The sequence below is a fragment of the Myotis brandtii genome, unplaced genomic scaffold (genome assembly GCF_000412655.1).
Source record: "Myotis brandtii unplaced genomic scaffold, ASM41265v1 scaffold131, whole genome shotgun sequence".
Taxonomy (NCBI): domain Eukaryota; kingdom Metazoa; phylum Chordata; class Mammalia; order Chiroptera; family Vespertilionidae; genus Myotis; species Myotis brandtii.
This window is the reverse complement of record NW_005354632.1, coordinates 1072487-1093924: the sequence shown is the minus strand read 5'-3', so window position 1 is coordinate 1093924 and position 21438 is coordinate 1072487. Positions and strand designations below refer to the sequence as shown.

Genomic DNA, 21438 nt, shown 5'->3' with positions numbered 1-21438 from the left:
GTCCTGTTGCCTTCCCAGGGTGAAGGACATCAATGACCATTTGCTTCCGCTGAAGTAGTCTGTTGGTCATGAACTTCCTGGTCTGGATAGTTACTGTGTCATTCATGATGAAGGTTGATCTTCAAGCAGCCAGGGAGGAAAAAAGGGGGTTCCCAACTTTATAAAGTGATGCCATGCAGCTCAAAATATTTCATCTATAAGAATGTCACGTCAATGTGTAATGCAATCAAATACTCACCGCTATTAACTGAGGGTCAGTTACGTGTTAGGTGCTCAGCTACTCTGGGGGCACGGAGCACACAGAGTCCCTGTCTTGTTCAAGGCTGGGGGCTCCCTCCAGCCCGGATCCTCATCTCTGTCTGGGCCTCTGAACTGTCACAGTTGAGTCACCCCAGGATCGAAGGAAAACTTTGAGAGAATAAGGCAGAGTTTGTCGCCTTGGTGCACTTTGCCAAACGTGTGTGTTTAAGAGTGATTTGGATCCAGCCAACCCTTCACCTTCTTGGAATAAATATCTGGGCCGCCAGGTCAGTCGGTAACAGACGCCCCTGCTGGTGGGCCAGGCGCATGCCTGCCCGGGACTGCGCCTCTGCACGGGTCGGGGTTGTGAGCACCTTGTTAAACTGCCTTGAAAACGTAACTTCTTGGTCCTCAGAGCAGAAGCTGAGCCGCGCTGGTTGACCTGTGCCTACTTGCGTTGGTGTGAGTCATGAGAAGTGAGGAGCCATGTATCCCGAGGAAGGAGAGGAATCTGAGTCAACATGAATCCCTCCCAGTGGCCCAGCGTAGTGCCTTAGGCAGCCTGTTGCTCAATGCATAGTTGTTGACCCAATATCCAATTAACCAGAGATCGGTATCTGCAAAGAAAGTGTGTCTTTTCCACTCGTCAGAGGCCCCCGTGTGTGTGTGTGTGTGTGTGTGTGTGTGTGTGTGTGTGAGAGAGAGAGAGAGAGAGAGAGAGAGAGAGAGAGAGAGAGAGAGGAGAGAGGGAGAGACAGAGACACTGCCTGATGTTTGGAACCTTTGCCCGTAAGGAACTGTGTCATGGAATGAGGAATGGGTTGTGTTTATACAACACCCCTATTTTCCGGGTCTGACATCCAGGCCTGACGGCAGTAAGCCACCTGAGCACCTGCCTCTTTCTTCTTCTCCAGGCTCCTCCGCTGGCCCTGCTGGTGGTTTTCGCTGCTCACATCTGGCAAGTGCCGCTGGCCCCGGTGCCAGAGAAGATCCTCTGTGACCAGCTGCAGCCTGGAGCAATCTCGGTAGGAAAGCCACAGGCACGTAGTAACGAAGTGTGCACATCTGGGGACGCGTGTCTGGGGTGACCGCAGAACGAGAGGAAAGGCCCCGCCAGGGGAAAGGGAGTCCAGTTAATGACCAGGACGAAGCAGGAATGAGGACAAAAACAAGAGCACCTGGGAGAAACAGGGGGGCTTGGGTCCAGTTACAACTAGGGTGGGGCAGGATTCTGAGCTGCACGAAGCCCCGAGTGAGAGGCTCTGGTCCACCTGCTGTTGGGAGCACCTGGCCAGTGGTCAGAGAAGCTGAGATCCCCAGAGCTGATGGCAGGAGGAGACAGAGTGACAAATGGGAGGACATGGAAACTCGAGGCAGTGCCGAGGGTGGCTTTCCCGGTGCCTGTCAGAGACGGGTTCGCAGAGGGACCTGTGGGAAGCGGCTGGGCTGCACCCTGGGATGAGGGAGTGGGGAGTGGGTGGAGCACGGAGCACCTGGGGGCTCTGTGGTGGCTTTCCTGCCCCAGGGCAGGGCAGGGCAGGGCAGGGCAGACACCGTGAGATATGCAAATTCTGAGGCTCCGGAAGGCGGAGTTGCTGGGCAGCCGGCCTGCTGAGCACTGGGAGGCGCACTCGGTGGGTTTGGACACCCTCGGTCTGAGCCTGAGCGGGGCTCCTGGCGCGCTGTTTCCTTAGCAGACCTCATGTTTACGCTTCGGGGAGAGCAGATCAGACCATTGTGGGGTTTGTTTCTGTCAGGCGGGGGATTTACCGCCTGAGCTGCTTCCCAGCGCGGCCTTGCTGGCCAAGCCAGGCGTGATTGCTTCCTCCACTCTCCAGGGGCCTGTTTACACTGACTTCACTTTTACTGCCAGCTCTCAAGTGGGAAGAGGGAGGTTTTAGTGAAAGGTCAGCAGGTGAGCAGAGGGTCCCTGTCCTGCCATTGGTGGGTGTGCGTACATGTGCCTGTGTGTGGGCCTGTGTGCGTGTGTGTGCATGTGCCTGTGTGTGTGCCTGTGCATGTGCCTGTATGCGCGTGTGTGCCTGTGTGTGCGTGTGCGTGTGTGCGCCTGTGTGTGTGTGCACTTTTCTATATGCAAATCGTGCCCTGATCTGGTTGACAAGACCTAATCGCTTGTTTGTGGGCACAATTATGGGTGCCAGGCTGGTTGTTGGGCAGTTTCCTGTTTTGTTTATTGTAAAGAAGGAAAATAATCCGGGTTTTCTGGGTGGAGGGCACGAGATATTTACTGTCAACAGGAGAAGGACGAGGGGATATAAGATACTGAGCCCCGGGGGGCACCTGTTGTAGGACAGGAGTGTGAGGGGTGGAGACGCCAGCTGAGGGCATTCTGCCCCGTATTGGATGGGAAGGACAACTTGGAACACTGCACTTCGGCCAAAGCACAGCGCTAAGTGGAATAAAATTAGGTTGGGCTCCAATTCTATTTCATCAACTCTCCTTTTTAAATGATTTTTTAAATCCTCCCAAAGATAACAGATGGATGCTCCCTGTTTGGAAATAGGAGCTTAAGTGAAGAATCGAGAAGGCCAGTCTCTGGTCCACGCGCACGTCCCCAGAGAATCTAGCAGAGGGGCTGACGCTGTTGGGAGGAGCCGCTCACAGCGCTGTCCTCCCCTCAAGCAACAGGATGGAGCCTCCACTCGGGACTCAGCAGGGAGCCATGCAACCCCTGGTCGCGGACAACTTTGAAGCCTGCCTGCTGGATAAGGTGAGGACGGGTAGCCGTCTCTCCCACACACCCCTCCTCACCCCTCCTCACCTTCTACCCCCTTCCTCACCCCTCCTCACCCTGCAGGGGGCTGTCTGCCACTCCCGCCCCACCAGAACTTTCCTGAGGTCTCAGGCCCCAGCTTCCCCCCACGCCCCACCAGGGGAGAAAGCCTCTCTGCTCCCCACTTTTCTGCCCCACAGACACCCATCAAACTCAGCTGAGTCCACTCTCTCAACACAATGTCCCGAGCACCGCAGCACAAACCGTGTTTGCCTTCCTGTGGACTCCTCTCGTATTATTAGTGAACACATTTATCTGACAATCAATTGTACATGGACTCCTGAAGCTGTTCTTGTTATTATCTTGGGGTGGTAATGTCAATGTTATATTGTTTTATTGTTGCTCAGTTTCTGGGGCGAAGAAGAGAGTCTTGGATATTTTTATTCCCCCTGAAATTCACATGGTATCTTTGCACATACGTGGCCAGAATTATGTTCAGGGCTCATTGAAGACAATGCAGGAATAGTGTGAAAGGTGCTGGCAGGTTGAGGCCCGTACAGTGTCTCACTTAATCTAACCAACAGCTATGGGGTGCATGCCCATCGCCCCCGTGTTTACAGAGGAGGGAACGGAGGCTCATGTGGGTTAAGTAACTGGTCCGAAGTCACACAGCTGGGCAGAGGATGCTGAGGTTTCAGTCTACTCTTTTTCTACCCCGAAGCCGCATTTCTTCTGCTAAACCCCTCTGTACGCATCTCCATAAACACAGTGGGCACTGCTTTGTGCAGAATACTGTGCCCAAAACACAGGTCTGGGATGGGTCTGCTACGAGAGAGAGACTCTGTGCTCCGGGTCGAGCCCACAACCTGGGCATGTGCCCTCACGAGGAATCAAACCATGACCTCCTGGTTCCTGGGTCGACGCTCAACCACTGAGCCACACCGGCCGGCATTTAGAAACAAACAAACCGGTTCTTGGAATTAAATGCAATTCCAGAATTAAAAGTCTGACTTCCTGTTGTCGGGAAGGAAGGTCTCAGCGTTTTCCCCAGCGGCACTGATCATGGGTGACATCTGCACGGGCCACATGCTCGGGGGTGTGACCACGCCTGTGTGACATTTTGTTCCTGGCACACTATTTAGTGCCATCTCCGTGCCTCTCTCTCAAGGAAGCATTTGCAATGTAAGTGGGTCAGAATGTTATAGGGAACAATCTTGACGTCCAAATAATTTATATTTGAAACAGTAAAAGTTGTCCACAAACTTGAGCTATTAATAGTAGCAAGTGATGTGTGGGACAGCAATGGGCCTGACACTGATTCGGGGGAGAGGGACGTAGCCCAGGATGGGGACACGTACATAGAGCTGCCTGGAGAGAGGGAGGCCAACCATGGATGGCGCCCTTAAGGGATGGATGGGTGCTCTCATGGCTGCTTGTGCATAAACTGTGCTTAGTGAGAGTGACTGAATCTGCATGCTGACAAGTGTAGCCTAACTTCCCCACGGCCAGGGCACTGGGAGGGCTGGCTTAGCCTCAGTGCTCACAACACTGAGAACTTTACTGTGAGATGCGGTTCCCAACCACTCTGACCACAATTCTATCGTCAGCTCTTGTGTTACTTTCCCCTGCTGTTCCTGGTCAGACTTCTGGTCATCGGATGTCCCCTCACCTACTAACCCGGCTTTGTCCATTCTCTGACCAGAGTGCGAACCATGGCCCGCCGCTGAAACCCTCCCGTGCTCTCTCAGCCACCTGCACATCTTGCCCAGCAAACCCCAGGCTTCGCCCCTCAACTGTTACCTTTGTGCTGAGAGCATCTTACAGTGGGGCCCACTGGTATCCCACAGCCCCGTGGGCCCACCCACGGACTCATGAGCCCACCCACAGACTCATAGGCCCACCGACCACTGTCCTGGTCACTGCCTGGAAATCTCACACATGTGCCCAGGCAGCCCCTCATTCCTTAGAGAAGCTATTCCCAAAGTCTGTCACCCGCAGTCCCTCCCTCCCACCTCCTTCCTCCCTCTCAGCCCATTGCCTGGACTCCTGCTCATAAAGAAAACAGTCATCAGACAGGAAGTCTCGGATTCCCGCATTCCCTGCCCTTTCCTCTGTGTTTGCACCCACTTTTCCTTCCTCCTGGCACCGGCGGATTCCTCACCAGGTTTCTGCATTTGCCCAGCTCTTCCTGGCTGGGAAACCCTTACTCAGTGGCTCTGCCCTCCGTCCCCACCCCCCACCCCTGCTCCTCCACTGGCTCTTCTCCCTCAGCATTTAAACGTGCTTGAACCTGCGTGTCATTTTGAAAATACCTGTCGGTGTCCTTGTTTGTTTTTCCTTCCCTAGCCAACTTCCTAGAGGAGTTGCTTACCTCTGTCTTCACTTGCTTGTCTCCCATTCCCTCTTTTTTTTAAAAAAAAAATTATTGATCTCAGAGACTAAGGGAGAGGGAGAGAGAGATGGAAACATCAATATGAGAGAAAATCATCGATCAGCTCACCCCCTACTGGGAAGAGAGCCCTCAACCTGGGCCCGTGCTCTTGACTGGGAATCGAACCGTGACCTCCTGGTTCATGGGTCGACACTCAACCACGGAGCCATGCCTCTATTTCAGAAAAAACTTACAGACTTCCCATCCAAAAATGATTTGGATTTTTCTGTCTCTCCTGGAGTTGACTAAAAATTCCATTGTGTTTCCTACAAACATCTATTTCCCTAAACCTTACATATCTCTAAAGGCATGTATTTTTGGTGTTCAGTTTTCTGGGGGGTATTTCCCAATTTTTGGAGACTTGCTGTGCAGAGTCAGCAGGTCCAGGAGGGGGGAGTTCCGAGGAGAAGGGAGCCGTGGTTTATGGACATGGCGGGAAGCAGTCGCTGGACGTTAAACTGTTGAATCTCCACACGTGCTAAACCGTTTCATAGTCACCAACCTGGGCAGCAGGCGCCATCGCCCCCTTACATCATCGTCTCCCCACAGTTCACAACCCCTGCGTGACGGTCTGGCCCTGCCATTTCCCAGCCTCCAGCCCCAGGGGCACCCTTGCTGGCCCCCCGGCTTTGCCAGGCGTGCTCTTGCTTTGGGGGCCAGGAATGTGCTTTCCCCAGCTGTCAGCAGGGCCCACTCAAACGTCACCTCCTTAGAGATGACTTCCCTGGCCACCTGATTCCAAAATAGTAGCCTTTTTATTCTCTAATCCCTCATCCCATGTGACTTTTCTTCATGGGACTTACCCTACCTGATATCACATTGTACACACACACACACACACACACACACATACACCAAGTGTGTATACACACATACGGGGGGGGTGGCATGAGTAGGTTTACAGTTGTGAGCATGTGAAACAGAGTTTATCTTTGTATTATCATTTATTAATTATTATATTATTTTTCCATATGAACAACTGTACACCTACTTTTGCCCCACCCTGTATGTATATGTACACGTGTGTATATGTGTGTACATATATACCTAGGTCCTGTATTTTCAACTGGAGGGCAAGTATCCCTGTCTTGTTCCCTGTGCGCCAGCATGTGGAAATGGGCACCGACCACACGGCAGGGGACGTCTGTGACCTCCCAAGTCTGTGAACTCACACTTGAACGCATGCTTCTATTTTATTTTTTTAAGATTTTTTAAAAAATTGATTTCAGAGAGGAAGGAAGAGGGAGAGAGAGAGCAACATCAATGATGAGAGAGAACCATTAATCAGCTGCCTCCTGCAAACCCCGCCCTGGGGATGGAGCCTGCAACCCGGGCATGCGCCCAGATCAGGAATCAAACTGTGACCTCCTGGTTCATAGGTTGACGCTCAACCATTGAGCCACGCCAGCCGGACAAATGAGTGCTTCTATTTTAGAAGTGAACTCTCAGGCACTGACAGGCACCATCAGACCTGAAGCCCCTCTCCTGGAGCCCTGCTCCTGTGGTCACCCCACTGTGTCCTGTCCCGTCACTTCCTTATGCCAGTGCCCGGGGCAGCCCCGGAAATAACCCCTGTGCTGCTTCCCGCCCCCCAGGTGGACCAGAGGCGCCGGTGGGTGTCCCAGATGGTGGATGAGGTGCAGAAGGTCGTCTACCACCTGACCACAGAAATCAGCAACCAGGACATCCGCTTCCAAGCCATCCCGTACTCCCTGATGTACAACGGGAACATCACGGTGAGCGGCCTCCCTCGCCTCTGGGCGCCCACCCGGGGCTCCCGGGAACTGCACGTGACACGCGCTGACACCACTGAGAATACTGGCAGTACTGCCTGTTTCCTCGGGGACTGGGTTTTTACCACTTACACACTCATGTGAGCGCCCACATTCCAACTTCCAGCTGATGGAGACTGAGACGGGGAAGTCACAGGGTGAGGTCAGTCCTATGGGGCGCGGAAGCCAGAAGGCACCCTGGGGCCCTGAGCCAGGCCTGTGCCACTCTCACAGTAACCATAGATTGGGGGCTGGGCAGAGGGAATTGTCGAGAAAATGGCTGAAAGTATTCTGTGGGTTGCAGGTGGGGAGGGAAGGCAGTGGGAGAGGTGGCCTTTAGAAACTGGGGTTCCAAGCCGCCTCGGAACCCCTGTCCCTGCCGAGGAGCCCCCAGAGCTGTAAGCCGCCAGGGTACCAGCCCGCGCACGTTCATGCACCACTGTGGAGTGGGCGGAGCCGTCCTCACAGAACGACCTCACCTGCAGACAATCTCGCTGGGCAGACACGAGGGTTCTCTCCCTTTCAGGGACAGGCGAAGCGAGGCTCTGGATTATTCTGGATCCCCTTGCCCCTTGATCTCGATTTTTCTTACGGCACACAAGAACCCCTTTCATTTGTGTTAAAGATATCTGTATTCACACCCCTCTCTCCCACCAGACTAGGTCCCTCGTTTGTAGGGATCATGTGTGTCGATGGCTCCGTTCCCAGCCCCCAGCAGGGTGCAGCCTGCGGTAGACACTCAACTTCTGTTGAATGAATGAATGAGCAAAAGCATTAGTATGTGAGCACATGATGTACTGGTGCGTACGCTTCAAGGTCGGTGGGCGTAGGGACCACCCATAAGATTCTGGGACTTGTTGCATTTTGAAACAGTAAGATCCTGGGAAATTCACCCCAGTATGCAAATGATAAAACTAGATTAGGTCCTGGAATGTCAGCACATCTCCGCCCCCCTCTCCCACCCACTTCCACTGCCTCCTAAATTAGACAAAAGTAGACCCGTGACTAGGAATAGAAGCACAACATTACTTTTCCTAGAACTACATCCTGGGAAATGTCTTTCTGGGAGAAAACTCCTCCCCGTAAACATGAGGTGCCCTGCAAAGCCCAGGTTTCCTTCATGCCTCTTCCTTGCGGACTCACGAAGCCAAGGGCTCGGTGACTTCATGTGCTACTCGAGGCATCACAGGGGTCAGTGGCAGGATAGGATGGGCCCTCTCGCAATAGGCAGGTGCAGTTCCCGTCCACCTCATCACATTGCTGAGGGCTGAGTGGTTAACGGAGCTGCCTGGCTCAGCAGGTGGCTCCAGGGCACGCCTGTGACCTCCCAAGCCTGTGAACTCACACTCGCTCTCTCTCCTCTCGGACCCCAGGTGTTGTCCCCCAGCCAGTTCCTCGTCACAGTCCCAGTGAGAGGCCTGTCTGGGTACCGGGAGGCCAGGGAGCAGCGCTGGCGGTACTACACACTGCAGGGCGCCAGGCTCACCTGCCCCCAGCGGAGCCCCGAGGGCCTGCAGCAGTGGCTGGAGGTGCAGCAGTTCATGAAGAACCTGTGGCAGTGGCACAAGGCAGACGTGAGCATCGAGGGGGACATTGTGCCCGCCAAGGTGCTCCAGGTGTTCCGGAAACTGGTGGAAAACGCCATCGAAACCTGTCACCTGTCAGGTGAGAGGACCGAGAAAAGTGGGGTCTACTTTTTAGAGGGTAACTTGTGATCTGCTTACTTGGCAATTCAGTAATTCCAGTTCTAGAGAGATTCCTACAGATACACGAAGACATATGTACGAGGATCCCCACGGTCATAGGCTGTGTGGTCGTGGGGAGCTAGAAAGGGTCCGAAAAAGGAACACTGACCGAGTAAATCCTGCTGCCTCACCTCGGGGACTCCATGCAGCCTTCAGAAAGGGGAGGTGCCTGTGCTCACACACAGGGGTGAGAACAAGTAAGTGGAGAACCAGAGAGCTGAGCAACACCTGTTCCATCTGCACAGGAAGGAATAGGGGGGTCCGTGCACATTTCCTTGTCTAGACAGAAAGATTCTGGAAGGTTCCATGATGGAAATAGCCCATGTTTAATGGACTGTGACCATGGGGAGAATGCTCCCATGGATTATTTAATTTAATATGCATAGCACCCCTAGAGAGTAAGAATTATTTTTCTACCTGTTTATAGATAAAAAATGAGATGTAGAGAGATTAAGTACCACGTGGGTGAGCGGAGCTGGGCGCGGGCCAGGCAGGCGGGTCTGGCAGTCGCTGGCCTGCTCGCTTTGCCACGCTGTCCGCAGGGAGAGTGGGTATGAGAGAGTCACACCCGGCGGGTTGAGGATTAGCTGTCAGTAAATCATGCTGAAGTGGTAGGCTTCCTCGTGTTTGTGTCTGGGCGGCTCTGAGAGGAGACAATAGGCTCCTCCCCCCACCCCAGCAGGGAAAGAATGTTCCCTGTGGAGCAGCCGACACAGGCAGCGAGGGAGCTTCTGTTCCCTTCTCCGGGCAAAAAGCAAAGTACCAGCTCCCCACCCAGGGGCTCGGCCTTCTCTCATGAAGTCAGACAAAAAGCCTGCATCCAGCCGGCGTGGCTCAGTGGCTGAGCGGCAACCTATGGACCAGGAGGTCAGGGTTCGATTCCCGGTCAGGGCACATGCCTGGGTTGTGGGCTGGATCCCCAGTGTGGGGCGTGCAGAGGCAGCCAGTCAGTGGTTCTCTCTCATCACTGATGTTTCTGTTTCTCTCTCCCTCTCCCTTCCTCTCTGAAATCAATCAAAATATATTAAAAACAACAACAACAACAACCTGCATCCTTTAAAAGAAGTGGGGACAGATCAGAAATGGATTCTAGCCTCTGAGCTGGGAAACTTGACCAAGTGCGTTTCTCTCTCTCCCTCTCTCCGTCTGGTTTGAAGTGACGGCGTGTGGGCTTCCTCTGCTCTTGGACTCTCTCTTTTTTTTTTTTTTTTAAATATTTTTATTGATTTCAGAGAGAGAGAGAAAGAGAGAGAGAGAGAAAGAAACATCAATGATGAGAGAGAATCATTGATCAGCTGCCTCCTGCACACCCGCCCACGCTGGGGATCGAGCCGGCAACCCGAGCATGTGCCCTGACTGGGAATCGAACCATGACCTCCAGGTTCAGAGGTTGATGCTCAACCCCTGAGCCACACCCACTGGGCGGCTCACTGAACTCTTGAAGCCAGTGACTGGGCAGCAGGTTATGATTGCGAGGCCTTAGGATGGTAATGCAGCCGGGGGCGGGGCTGGCGCGATGCTGGTGAGAACAGATACCCCCAGGAGCCTGTGACTTGGACAAGAGACGGTTAAACCGAACGCCACGACAGGCCGATGAATTAGCAAGGGGCGAGGCTGTCTCAGACAAGGTCGGCGACTGGTCTGCGTGGAATGAGGGGGATGTGGAAGAATGGTCGGATTTCATCTTGCAGCAGCAACTGCTCTACCTTTTGTTTGTATTCAGCGTCTCTTTCAGTTGAGCCTCCTGAAAAGAATCCATTAATTTCAAAGAAAAGGTACCATAACAGCCTTGGGGGAGGGAGGAGAAAGATACAAGAAAAACCCACCAACCATGCGATTTTCCTAGCAAGGCTTCTGTCGATATTTACTCGGCTCATTGTCTAGTTTGGCTATAAACCGTGCCCCCCTGGGTGCGCTATTGACACGGTGGAAATGGCCCGGCCGCCTGCGGGCGCTGGGCAGAATCCCTGCCCCCAGACTCCCTCTGTGAATGCTTTTACTGAGCCAGTCCGTCATTTCCCACCAGGAAAGGTCAGCGTGCTCACCACCGGCATCACAGTCCATGTTGCCATGGAAACATCCGAAGGGCAGGTGGAGATCGAGCTGGCCCCGGAAGTGGAGATCCCCACCGCCTGGTCCAAGAGAGCCCCGTGGCCTCGGTGTCTGTCCCGCTGGCCCTCCTCCGACAGGGCGAAGTGCGTCAAGGTACCAGTGAGCGGGCCCCCAGCCCTCACAGCCGCCAACCGCGGCATCGCGGCCTGCCTGCCAGCTTCCCAAAGAAAACAGGTTTCCCCAGACCCGCGGTTCTCCAGTGGGGACCCCACGCCGGGGAGCGGCACCTGAGGACCTGTTAGATATGCAGGTTCCCGCGCCCCCTCTGATCTCCGGAACGAGGCTGGGTGGGCAGGCCCCGCCTTCCGGGTTTTAACAAGCCGCCAGGTGATTCTGGTGCAGGCTCCCGTCGGAGAACCCCTCCCAGAGGAAGCGAACGCAGCCTCTGCCATTAACTGCCCACGTGCGAGGGGCGGGCTCCGAGGCTCCCGCTGTGTCCACGAGGGTGTGCCGCCTGCCCCGGGGCTGGCCCCCAGACCAGTGGATGCTGCGGAGATGGCTTTCTCCTCCTTTCTCCTCCGGCCAGCGTCCTCCTTCTCACGTTCCCGCGTTCTCCTCTTCCTCCAGTCGTTTGGGTTCTCCCTGTTGGCCCGTTGGCATTATCACTGGCAGCTGAGCTTCCTGCAGGCCGAGCGGGCGCTGCTGGAGCACCTGGACGAGGACGGGGGCTGCCGCCGGCGGTGCTTCCAGGCCCTGCGGCAGATGAAGGAGGACGTCTGGTGTCCAGGGCGGAGGCCTGTGATCACGTCCCACCACCTGCAGGTGAGTGTGCGGCCGGGGCGACCGGGGTGGGTCCCCTCTGCGTCTGGTAGGGCCTGGCCTGGCCACACGGACTGGGCTGTGTGTGTGTGTGTGTGTGTGTGTGTGTGTGATGCATGTGATGCGTTCAGATGGGCGTCCAGTGTCCCACTTGCCATACCACAAAGGACCACTCATGGAGAGAGAGAGACCAGCTGTAAGTGTGCCCACAACTCCCCTGGCCAGGGTACCATTTCCTCCGCCTCGCCCTCCCTTTCCCCCTCCCCCTCCTTCCATTTTCTTTCTTTGTGCCTTTCCTTTTTTCCCTCTGTCTCTATCTCTCTCTCCTCCTTTTATTTCACTCAACAAACCACCACAAGTGCCCACTGTGCGCCAGAAACCCTGCTGAGCGTGAGGACTGAATTGCAACACGTGGCCTCTGCACACGAGAGGTCTTCCGTCTGGGGAAATCGTGCGAGCTGCTCAAACCTCCGATAAAGTCCCGTTTTCCTCATGTCCTGACTCAGTCCCCACTCAGACCAGGTGCAGCCACTCACGCACACACACGCTTTGTGCAGAGGAAACCAGGGAGTGATCAGATTAGACCAGGACCGGAACTTCCGGGTTCCAGCATCGGGCACGGTTTCCCGTCACTCTGCCAGCACCTGCCTCCCCTCCCCCCAAACCCAACATTGCACCTTCGTGCCCACCTTCACTCACTCACTCACTCACTCACTCAGCAAATGTGCGTTGAGATGACTACAAGCCAGACACCTGCCGCACCTGGAGGTACCTGGGGAACAAACACAGACATGCACTGCTCTCGGCTCCCCGGGCGAGCAGGGGAGACGGGCGTTGATCAGGCAGCTCTGCAGGTGGAATCACGTGATGCAGGGAGCACCAGGGAGAGGAAGAATGCTGCTCCGGGAACCAGGGCGCCCCTCCTGGAGAGTGGCCTTTGATTACCCTCTTCCGCTCCTCTTTCCCAAATTTCCGATCACTCACGGAGACCTGGACGCTCAGGTCGCACCGAGTGCAGCTCGCTCGGGCCGGGAGGTGTGCGACTCTGATGGGCAGCACAGCCCCAGCCCAGCTAGTCCCGCTGGGAGCTCAGGCTTCCCCCCGAGCCCTACCCGGGAGCACAGGTCTATGTGGTGTCTTCCTTGCACGCTCCTACCCGTGCCTCCTCTCCCTCAATGGACAACGATACCGTGTTGGTCTTATTCACTCCTGAGCCCCTGTCTCGCCCAGTGCTGTGCACCCAGTAGTTGCTTGGTAGATATTGGTTGGCAGAGTGCATGAGTGATTCCACATCTTGTTCGGCTTCCCCACACCCCCTCCCAAAACCACTGGCCTTTGCTCCGCCTTCTTATCTTTTCTGATGATCTGTCCTCCTCGGTCTGGCCGAGAGTCTCTTCATGTCTGGGACCTTTCTCTCGAGTGTCTGCATTCTTAACATGTTCTCAGGCACATGCCCCTGAAAGCACACACCTGTGCTGGGGGAGGGGCGCGCGCTGCCTGTGGCCTGACCTTCTCTCTTGCTTGTCTTTCTCCACTGGGAAGAGGTAGAGCTGAGACGCAAACTCGAGTCTGTCTCAGAGCAAAACCTCATCATCTTGACCCCAATGGCATTGCTCCACAATTAAGTTGGATAGAGACACTTTAAGTGGCATGAATAGTTAAGGCAAGATTGACGAGGGCGCTGTGACTGCTCTCAAAACTGCATCCCACCCACAGATCACTTTCATCCCAGCAGCCTCTAATCATCTAGAGCAGCGGTTCTCAACCTTCCTAATGCCACGACTCTTGAATACAGTTCCTCATGTTGTGGTGACCCCCAACCATAAAATTATTTTCGTTGCTACTTCATAACTGTAATGTTGCTACTGTTATGAATCGTAATGTAAATATCTGATATGCAGGATGTATTTTCATTGTTACAAATTGAACATAATTAAAGCATAGTGATTAATCACAAAAACAATCTGTAATTATATGTGTTTTCCGATGGTCTTAGGCGACCCCTGTGAAAGGGTCGTTCGACCCCCAGGTTGGCGACCCACAGGTTGAGAACCGCTGATCTAGAGTCTTAGGGCAACTCCTTCAAGGGTTTCCGCTTCGGTCCTCCCTTCCCACCCACAGAGCACAGCAACACTGCGCGCGCTCAGGAAGGGACGTTTAAAGGGGAGTCAGGTGTTGGAAGGGTGGGATGAGAGGAGCAGCTGCCTTTTCCCCCAGTCTGCCCCCTTGGTCAGCGGGCAATGCGATGGCCGCGGCTGGTGGCGGTGTGGGTTGTCCCCGAGGAGGGCTCGAGCGTGCAGGACCATTGCAGGGCGTCCGGCTGGGAAACGTGGAAGAGATTGTGCAAAAGAGCCCATCACGCTCACCTCACCGGAAGCCTGGCCCTCCCCCAAAGGGTCCTCCCCTCCGCCCCCAACAGGCTGTCCCCCAAAGCGTGAAGCAAGAGCTTACCTTTCACTGGCTTGTTTATTCCTAAAACCCACTCAGAGGCCCGGGGCCTCGAGTATCATGGGCTCACTCGCCTTGGTTTGCCTGGGGAGATGAAAGGTTAACGACAGGAGAGGAATGAGCCCCTGTCTTTCGTATCCAGGTTATCTTGACCAGCATGAAATGACCTCCAACTCGTTTGCGCCAAACAATTTAAGTCAAAATGTAGTCAGTATCTTGCCGTGACCGTAAAACTGTTCTTTTACTTTTTAGTCTAGACTGAATTTTTAAACATACCCAACATGCAAACCATCACATTAGTGAATTCACTATTTCCCTCAGTCAGCATTTCCTGCGTGCCTCCCGTGCGGGGTGACACAACAGTGACTAAAAGCAGGTATAGTCTTCTGTCTCAGGGAGGTCACCGCCCAGTAGGGACCCCATGGCACGTAGGAACATGAGGGCTACTGGGCTCATTGCTGCTTATGAGAAATAAGTGACAAAGAGGGCGTTTAATGGGTGTCAAAGGGCAATTTGTTGTGATGAATGAGTTTCCTGGGAAAAGGGAGGGCAGGTAGGTGTGCTCCAAGCTGAAGTAGAAAGTAGGGTGTGAAAGGCCCTGAGGGAGAAGAGAGCATGAAATGAGGCCAGTGTTGCCCAACGGTGTGGCTCAGAGGTTGAGCGTCCACCTAGGAACCAGGAAGTCAGGGTTCGATTCCCAGTGGGGAGTGTGCAGGAGGCAGCCAATCAATGATTCTCTCTCATCATCAATGTTTCTCTCTCTCTCCCTCTCCTCCCCTCTCTGAAATCAATACAAATATATTTTAAAAAAAGAACTGAGGGCAGTGTGGCTACAAGGAGAAGCTCTGGAGCATGCAGGGCCAGACGAGGCTGGAAAGGCAGGTTGGACCAAACCTTGTGAGACAGACTATGTAAAGGTTTATGTTTTTAGCTGAAGCAATGGGAAGACTTGGAGGTCCTCATATTTCAAAAAGGCCACGTTGGCTTCCGTGTGCCTGGCGACAGGTGGGAAGGCAGTTGCGCAGGTCTGGGCGCGATGTGCCGAAGAGGACGGCTGCACCGCAGACGAGATACGTGGGTGGATTTGAGACCTACGTCGGCAGCGGGATCGGCAGGACTTGCCTGGGGTTGGCGAGGGCGGGGGTGACCCCAGGTCAGTGACTTGCATGACTGGCTGGATGAGCAGCTCTGGAGGCAGACCAGGTAGGGGGGAAGGCCCTGAGCTCAGCTGGGACATGTTGAAAGATGACTTTCAGATTTTCAAGAAATACCAGATAAAGAAGTCAGTGGAGCAGTCTGGGCTGGAGAGAGAATTGGGAGTCACCTGTGTCTCGTGGAAATGAAAGCCACTGTGGTGGAAGGAAGATCGAGTAGGAGGGCCTGGAGCTGGGGAAAGCCATGCTTAGGGAGGAGAAGCCTGTCGAGGAGTAGCTGTGGTGCTGGGAGAAACCCGAGGGTGTGGTGGCCTGGAAGCCACGTGAGGAATAACCCCAGAGGAGGGTGTGGAGGAGAGGATCTGCCGGCTGGTCGGCTGGTCGGGTGAAGCGAGGGCTGGAAGGGGCCTGCGGGGTTCAGCCGTGTGCAGGTCACTGGGCCTGGAGGAGAGCAGCTTGTGGGGACTGATGGTGGGAGAGTCCAGCCAGAGGGACTGAGGCAGGGAATGGTGCAGAGGAAATGAAGACAAAGACAGGACGATTGGAGAAACCTGGATCTGCAGGGGAGAGTTAGGGCAGGAGGAGAGGTGGGATTGGCGGGAGCAGGAGATCCGTTTAAAAGCCAGCGAGGAAGCGGGAGATCCGTCACATACAGTTTCCGGAAGGAGAGGGATTCGGCCAGCTGGGAGGAGCAGAGGGTCAGCGAGGAGGATGCTGAAGTCTGGGCCCGAGGGTTTCCGCTTTCCCTGCAAGGCAGAGGCAGAGGGGCGGGGAGAGCTGTGATCACTGGACGTGTTAGTGGGGAGCGAAGGCCTGAACGGAGAGGCGTCGGAGACGGGCAAGGCTGGGAACCCGCTGAGGTTGGGGATCCGGAATTCGGGGCAGAACCAGCTGGCCCCAGGGTCACGTGAGCTCAGGGTCCCCGAGGATGCCCTCCTCATGGGCCCACGCGTCTGACCCCCTCCTCCCTCCGCAGACAGTGCTCTTCTGGACTTGCGAGAAGTATCCCCACGCCAAGGACTGGCGGGTCTTCAGCAAAGGGCTCCTGCGCCTGGCGAGGAAGCTGCACAAGTGCGTGCGCCAGCGCTTCCTGAAGCACTTCTTCGTGCGCAGCGGCAACCTCCTCCAGCACGCCGCCTCCACCGAGCTGGACGCCGTGGCCCAGAAGCTGGCCCTCTTCCTGAAGGACCCCGGGTCCTCCTGCAGGCTCCTGACCTTCCACTCCAGCTCCAGCTCTGTGGATGGGTGCAGGCAGGTGCCAGGTTCCTGCTCAGGAGAAAAGCACCGGGTGGCGAAGGGAGTCATGCCGACCAGTAGCACCTCAGAGGCCTGACCAGGCCTCCCTGGGCCACGCAAGCCCTGGCCCTCGCCATCGCTAGCTACCTCTCTCAGGGACAGCTCTCATCCAGCTGCCCCGAGCAAACTGATGACAGTTCTGAGTCTGTTTCCCTTGCTCAGCTGCGGATGGTCCAACGGGGAGGATGGAGACAGAGCCCCTGGAAGCCAGGCATCAGCCTGCTGCCCAGCCCTGGTCCCCCAGCCCGCCAGCCACGGGTTCATTGTTTCCATTTGGGAAATGGGACTGTGACTGTGCCTCGCTGAAGGCGGGGCCGAGAGCCCGCGGACTGTGCGGTGCCCTTCGAGGAGAAGGCATCGGATCAGCACTCCGTGCTGCTGTTGGTTTATGGCCGGCGTTCGCATCCCGGATGAGTACCTGACTGCTGATTAAATGATTGCGTCTGTTGCATTGGCCTGCGCGTGTTTCCCGCCAGCTCTCCTGTGGTTCCGTCTGTCTCGCTGGTGGTCACCCGGCAGAGAAAGAGAGGTTTCGATGACAGGTGTCAGTCAGAGGTTAAAGGGCAGGTCTGTCTGCCTCCTTGATCCCAGCCACTGGCCTCTCCTTGCGTCCCACGCCGTGGGTCAGGGATGGGACTGCCTTGTATTGATGAAGGAACCTGGTACGGTGATCTTCATGGAATGGCTCAGGTGCTACTCACCTCTCAGCACCTTCCTTTGCTCTCGTCATTCACTCCCTCATTCAATGATACATATATGCTCCTTAGGCGTGGGGAATGCGGCAAAAGAGCAAGATGGACCAGGCTCACCCGATGGGTGATGCCTAGTGGTGGAGACAGGACATGAACAGTGAGATCAATAAACAAGTTATAAATTAGAGCGAGTGCCCCGGAGGAAATAAACAGAAAACTGAAATAGAGCCACAGAGAGAGCCAGAAGGATAAAGATGCAGACACTGACGGGGAAGGAGAGGGAGCTGAGTGCAGGCGTGGAGGGGCCGCAGGGTCCGATCCGCTGGCCTTGGGACGCCGGTAAGGAATTTGTATTTTGTTGTAAAGTCGAAGGCGAGGCATTTGGCCTCTCCTGGCATCGTGATGCGATTTGCATTTTAAGTTCCTTTTCTAGCATCTGCATAGAGGGTGCGGGGCTCACCCTGGCGTCGGGCACGGAGGGCTCTCCAGCCCCACATTTTGAATCTCACTGAGATCCCGAGGCCACACACCCTGTGCAGCACGTTGGCCGGGAGTTCTAGTTCTTGGTGAGGCCAGTGGTTTCTCCTGGCATTTATGTGCTGCTTCTCAGGTCAAGGGAACCCTTTATCACTTAGAACATTTTCCCCAAATATATAACAGTGACATTCCTATAAGCATGAACTGCTGCCTTTTTAAAAAGGAAAGTCACATTTGAAAAGGAAAATAATTATTTTTACAAAAATACTGTAACCAAATGGTGGGGTCCCTGGGCCATCACATGGGAACCCATGGTTTCAGAATGATGGAGGGAGATCTTGCGAAGCATAAGTTAATAATTTTGACAACACGAACCGACGAGCAGACCAGTGTTTTTGCTAAATCATCCAGACTTGCATTCAAATTCTCCTATTCTTAGATCTTGGGAAACATTTTTGAGAAGGTAGCAGACAGATATAGCAAGTTTTTAAAATGTTAATGATGAAAACAGCTGAAGCAAGTTTCGAAACAGCTCTGCAGTCTCACAGAACGCAAAAGGTGTAAGTCGCCTGTACCACTGATTCAAGTGTGTGCGGGTGTTTGGAGAGGGTGGGCCTGGCACACTGCGCCGGCTGGCTGCTTCCGGTAGATTCTCCCCACCTTTCCCTGTGGATCTGGTTTCTGGAGGAAGGAGGGCTGTGGGCAGATTCTGGAGAGTTCCGACTGCTGGCCAGCAGAGGGCAGGCGGGGACCACACATGAAAGGAGCCGGGTTCCCACCCAGTGCCTTTTCAGCCAGCAGGTGTCACCCTCCTCGGCCCTGGTTCTCCAGAAAGGGAGCCAGGGATAGAGGATTCAGCTGATGCAGAATTGTTTACCTTTCCGGCCATTTTGGCTAAAATTCACAGTCCTTCTGCTTAAAGCTCAGATTTACAAAGGGAGCCTGTGCAAGTATAGTCCATCGTGGGGATTCTGGAATATTCTGCTCATAGTTCTGAAAAGTCTGATAATATGACTCCTTTATTCTGGTCAGCTTTTTGTTTTGTTTGTTTTGTTTTTAATTCTCCAAAAGGCCTTTTCTGTGCATCTCCGATCTGGGTGCAGGGCTGTTTCCTGGTGAAATGCTTGGTGTTCAGCCGCAGGAACTGACCTGCTCGATTCCGCATCCAGCTCTGACCCTGTAACTGCCTGTCCTGGGCAAGTCGTCCAGCCTCCTAAACCTGGATTTCTCTGTGGACTGTGTTACGGCTTGAATGGTGTCCCCCAGAATTCATATGTTGAAGCTCTGACCCCCAACACCCCAGAATGTCACTGTATTTGGAGACAGGCACTTTAAAGAGGTGATTGAGTAGAAGGGAGGCCTGGAGGGTGGCGCCCTAACCCGATAGGACTGGTGTCCCTAGAAGTTCAGGAAGAGAGATCCTGGGCAGGCGTGCAAAGACACCAGGCCATCTGCCAGCCCACGGGGAGAGGCCTCAGGGGCAACCATCCCTGCTGGCACCTTGACCCTGGCTTCCAGCCTCCAGAGCCGGGAGAAAATCGAGTATGTTGTTTAGCCACGCAGTCTATGTGCTCTGTTCTGGTGAAACTAACGCAGGCCTCGGGGGAGAAGCCACACCTCCTCACTGGTGAGGAGAACCCATGGAATAATGGTGCTTAGTCGAATCAATGCTTGGTATTGTAGACACCTGTCCCGCACGCTGTCCGTCATCACTGCCAGTCCTGGTACCTACCCCCGCCCCATGTATAAAACCCAGGGGTGGGCAAACTTTTTGACTCGAGGGCCACAATGGGTTCTTAAACTGGACCGGAGGGCCAGAACAAAAGCATGGATGGAGTGTTTGTGTGAACTAATATAAATTCAAAGTAAACATCATTGCATAAAAGGGTACGGTCTTTTTTTTTTTTTAGTTTTATTCATTTCAAACGGGCCGGATCCGGCCTGCGGGCCGTAGTTTGCCCATGGCTGATAAAACCGCCACCAGGAAAGCAGGCACAGCATTCCAGTACGAACCCCGTGCGCCCATCTCTTCCCCTGTCCCTCTTGCTGACGTGGGGAGGCATCCCTCCTCGTGCAGAGTTCTCCGCCTGCGCTGGACCAACACCGGCGAGCTTCGCAGGGCCACCTCCCTTTATTTCCTGGCATCGCCCGTCCTCCTGCAGCCCCTGCCCCTCTCTTCTCTCCGCGATCCAGTTTCCCGAGTTACTGTACGTGTCTCCACTTCCTCCGCTCTTCATACTTTTGTTTACTGAGAGAGTCTGAGCTGTTTAAAGAATCACAGGGACACCATGCTCACTGTCTGGGTGGGAAAAATGGCCCATTACCAGCCAGAACTTTAGAATTCTCCCAGGTGCGCCTCCTTCCCTAGCCCCCTCCCTCCCTGACATAGGTGAGCCTGGTCCCCTATTTGATGTACGACTCTGGCTTCCATTTTTTGCTGCCTGCTAGTCAATCATGAGACTGTTGTTTCTTTGTAGGGTGTCTGCTTTTCTCTCTGACTGCTTTTAATTCTCTTCCGCCTCCTCCTTCTCTCTCTCTCTCTCTCTCTCTCTCTCTCTCTCTCTCTCTCTCTTCTTGTAGGCTTCCTTTGTTGCTCTGACACATGGACAGAGTCCCCTGGCATCCGTTTGGGACCAGCTCTGCCACTCACAGATTTGTGATCTTGCGCATGACTCTTCGTTTCTCAAAAGGCTTTCCCTCGTCTGAAGATCAGTCCACATTGCAAATGTTGGTTGCCTTGTCTAGAGTCAGACAGCCCTGGGTTGGAACTCGGCTCTGCCACGTCCTAGCCCATAGCCTTGGCTATTACTCAACTTGGCGAGACCTCAAGTTCTTTGTCTGCAGACTGGGTAGAGATTATGCCTTTTATCCCCGGCATCCCCAGTAATCACCACCCTACATGGATGAGCAGATGAAGCTTCCAGCGGGGACGGTGCGGGCTTCTCACCAAGGCCAACGGTTGTGGTTTAAGCATTTGCTGGAACAAATAGGCCTGATAGCTTTAGAGCTTCAGGCATCTCAACACGGTATCTGGTATCCCAGACACTCCCTTGTCTCCGTGGACCACTCAGAACCTGGGGCCTCTTTCAGTTGTTCGGGTCATGTAGCCGTCTGCTCACAATCCTCCAACCATTGCCCATCCCGCTCATGCTAAAGCCAGAGCCCTAAATGACCCCCAGCCCCACCTCTGAACCAGTATCCTGTCCCTCACACTCATCCTCACCCATACTGCTTCCTCGCTCTTCCTAGAACAAGCCAGGCATGACTCGGGACTTCTGTGCTTATGGCTCCCTGTGTCTGGAGGCCTTCCCTAATGGCTTGATGTAAAATAGTACATTTTATATACCTCAACCTGGTCTTGACATGGGCTACACTCTTTTCTGCTCGATTTCTCTCCATAGCACCCTCTGGACAGTATCTAGCTGTCTGTCTGTCTGTCTTGCACCCACCAGAGTGAACGCTCTCTGAAGAAGAGACTGTGTCTGTATTTTCAGGGTTGTATATTTACAACCCCGGGCACATTGTAAGTGTCCAGTACATCGGACCGTGAATGAAAATGTTTGCCAAACTCCTTCAAA

The 21438-nt window shown here is 54.3% G+C and overlaps 1 protein-coding gene across 11 annotated transcripts in view; it reads left to right on the top strand.

The window, feature by feature from the left end:
* The window catches only part of MAB21L3 (mab-21-like 3 (C. elegans)), a 31326-nt gene extending 14184 nt beyond the window's left edge, over window positions 1–17142 (top strand). For 3 of the 11 annotated variants that reach the window (XM_014534534.1, XM_014534533.1, XM_014534535.1), the window contains 7 exons: window positions 1155–1265; window positions 2733–2971; window positions 7001–7141; window positions 8551–8842; window positions 10949–11133; window positions 11602–11796; window positions 16372–17142. In XM_014534534.1, the coding sequence (XP_014390020.1) occupies window positions 2891–2971; window positions 7001–7141; window positions 8551–8842; window positions 10949–11133; window positions 11602–11796; window positions 16372–16728 (1251 nt within the window). In that variant the 5' untranslated portion in view covers window positions 1155–1265; window positions 2733–2890 and the 3' untranslated portion in view covers window positions 16729–17142. Of the gene's footprint in view, window positions 1–967; window positions 1266–1819; window positions 2156–2550; window positions 2670–2732; window positions 2972–7000; window positions 7142–8550; window positions 8843–10948; window positions 11134–11601; window positions 11797–16371 lie in introns of those variants that run through there. The other 8 variants (XM_014534537.1, XM_014534539.1, XM_014534542.1 and 5 more) reach the window with 8 other exon arrangements.
* Window positions 17143–21438: the final 4296 nt, after the last annotated feature.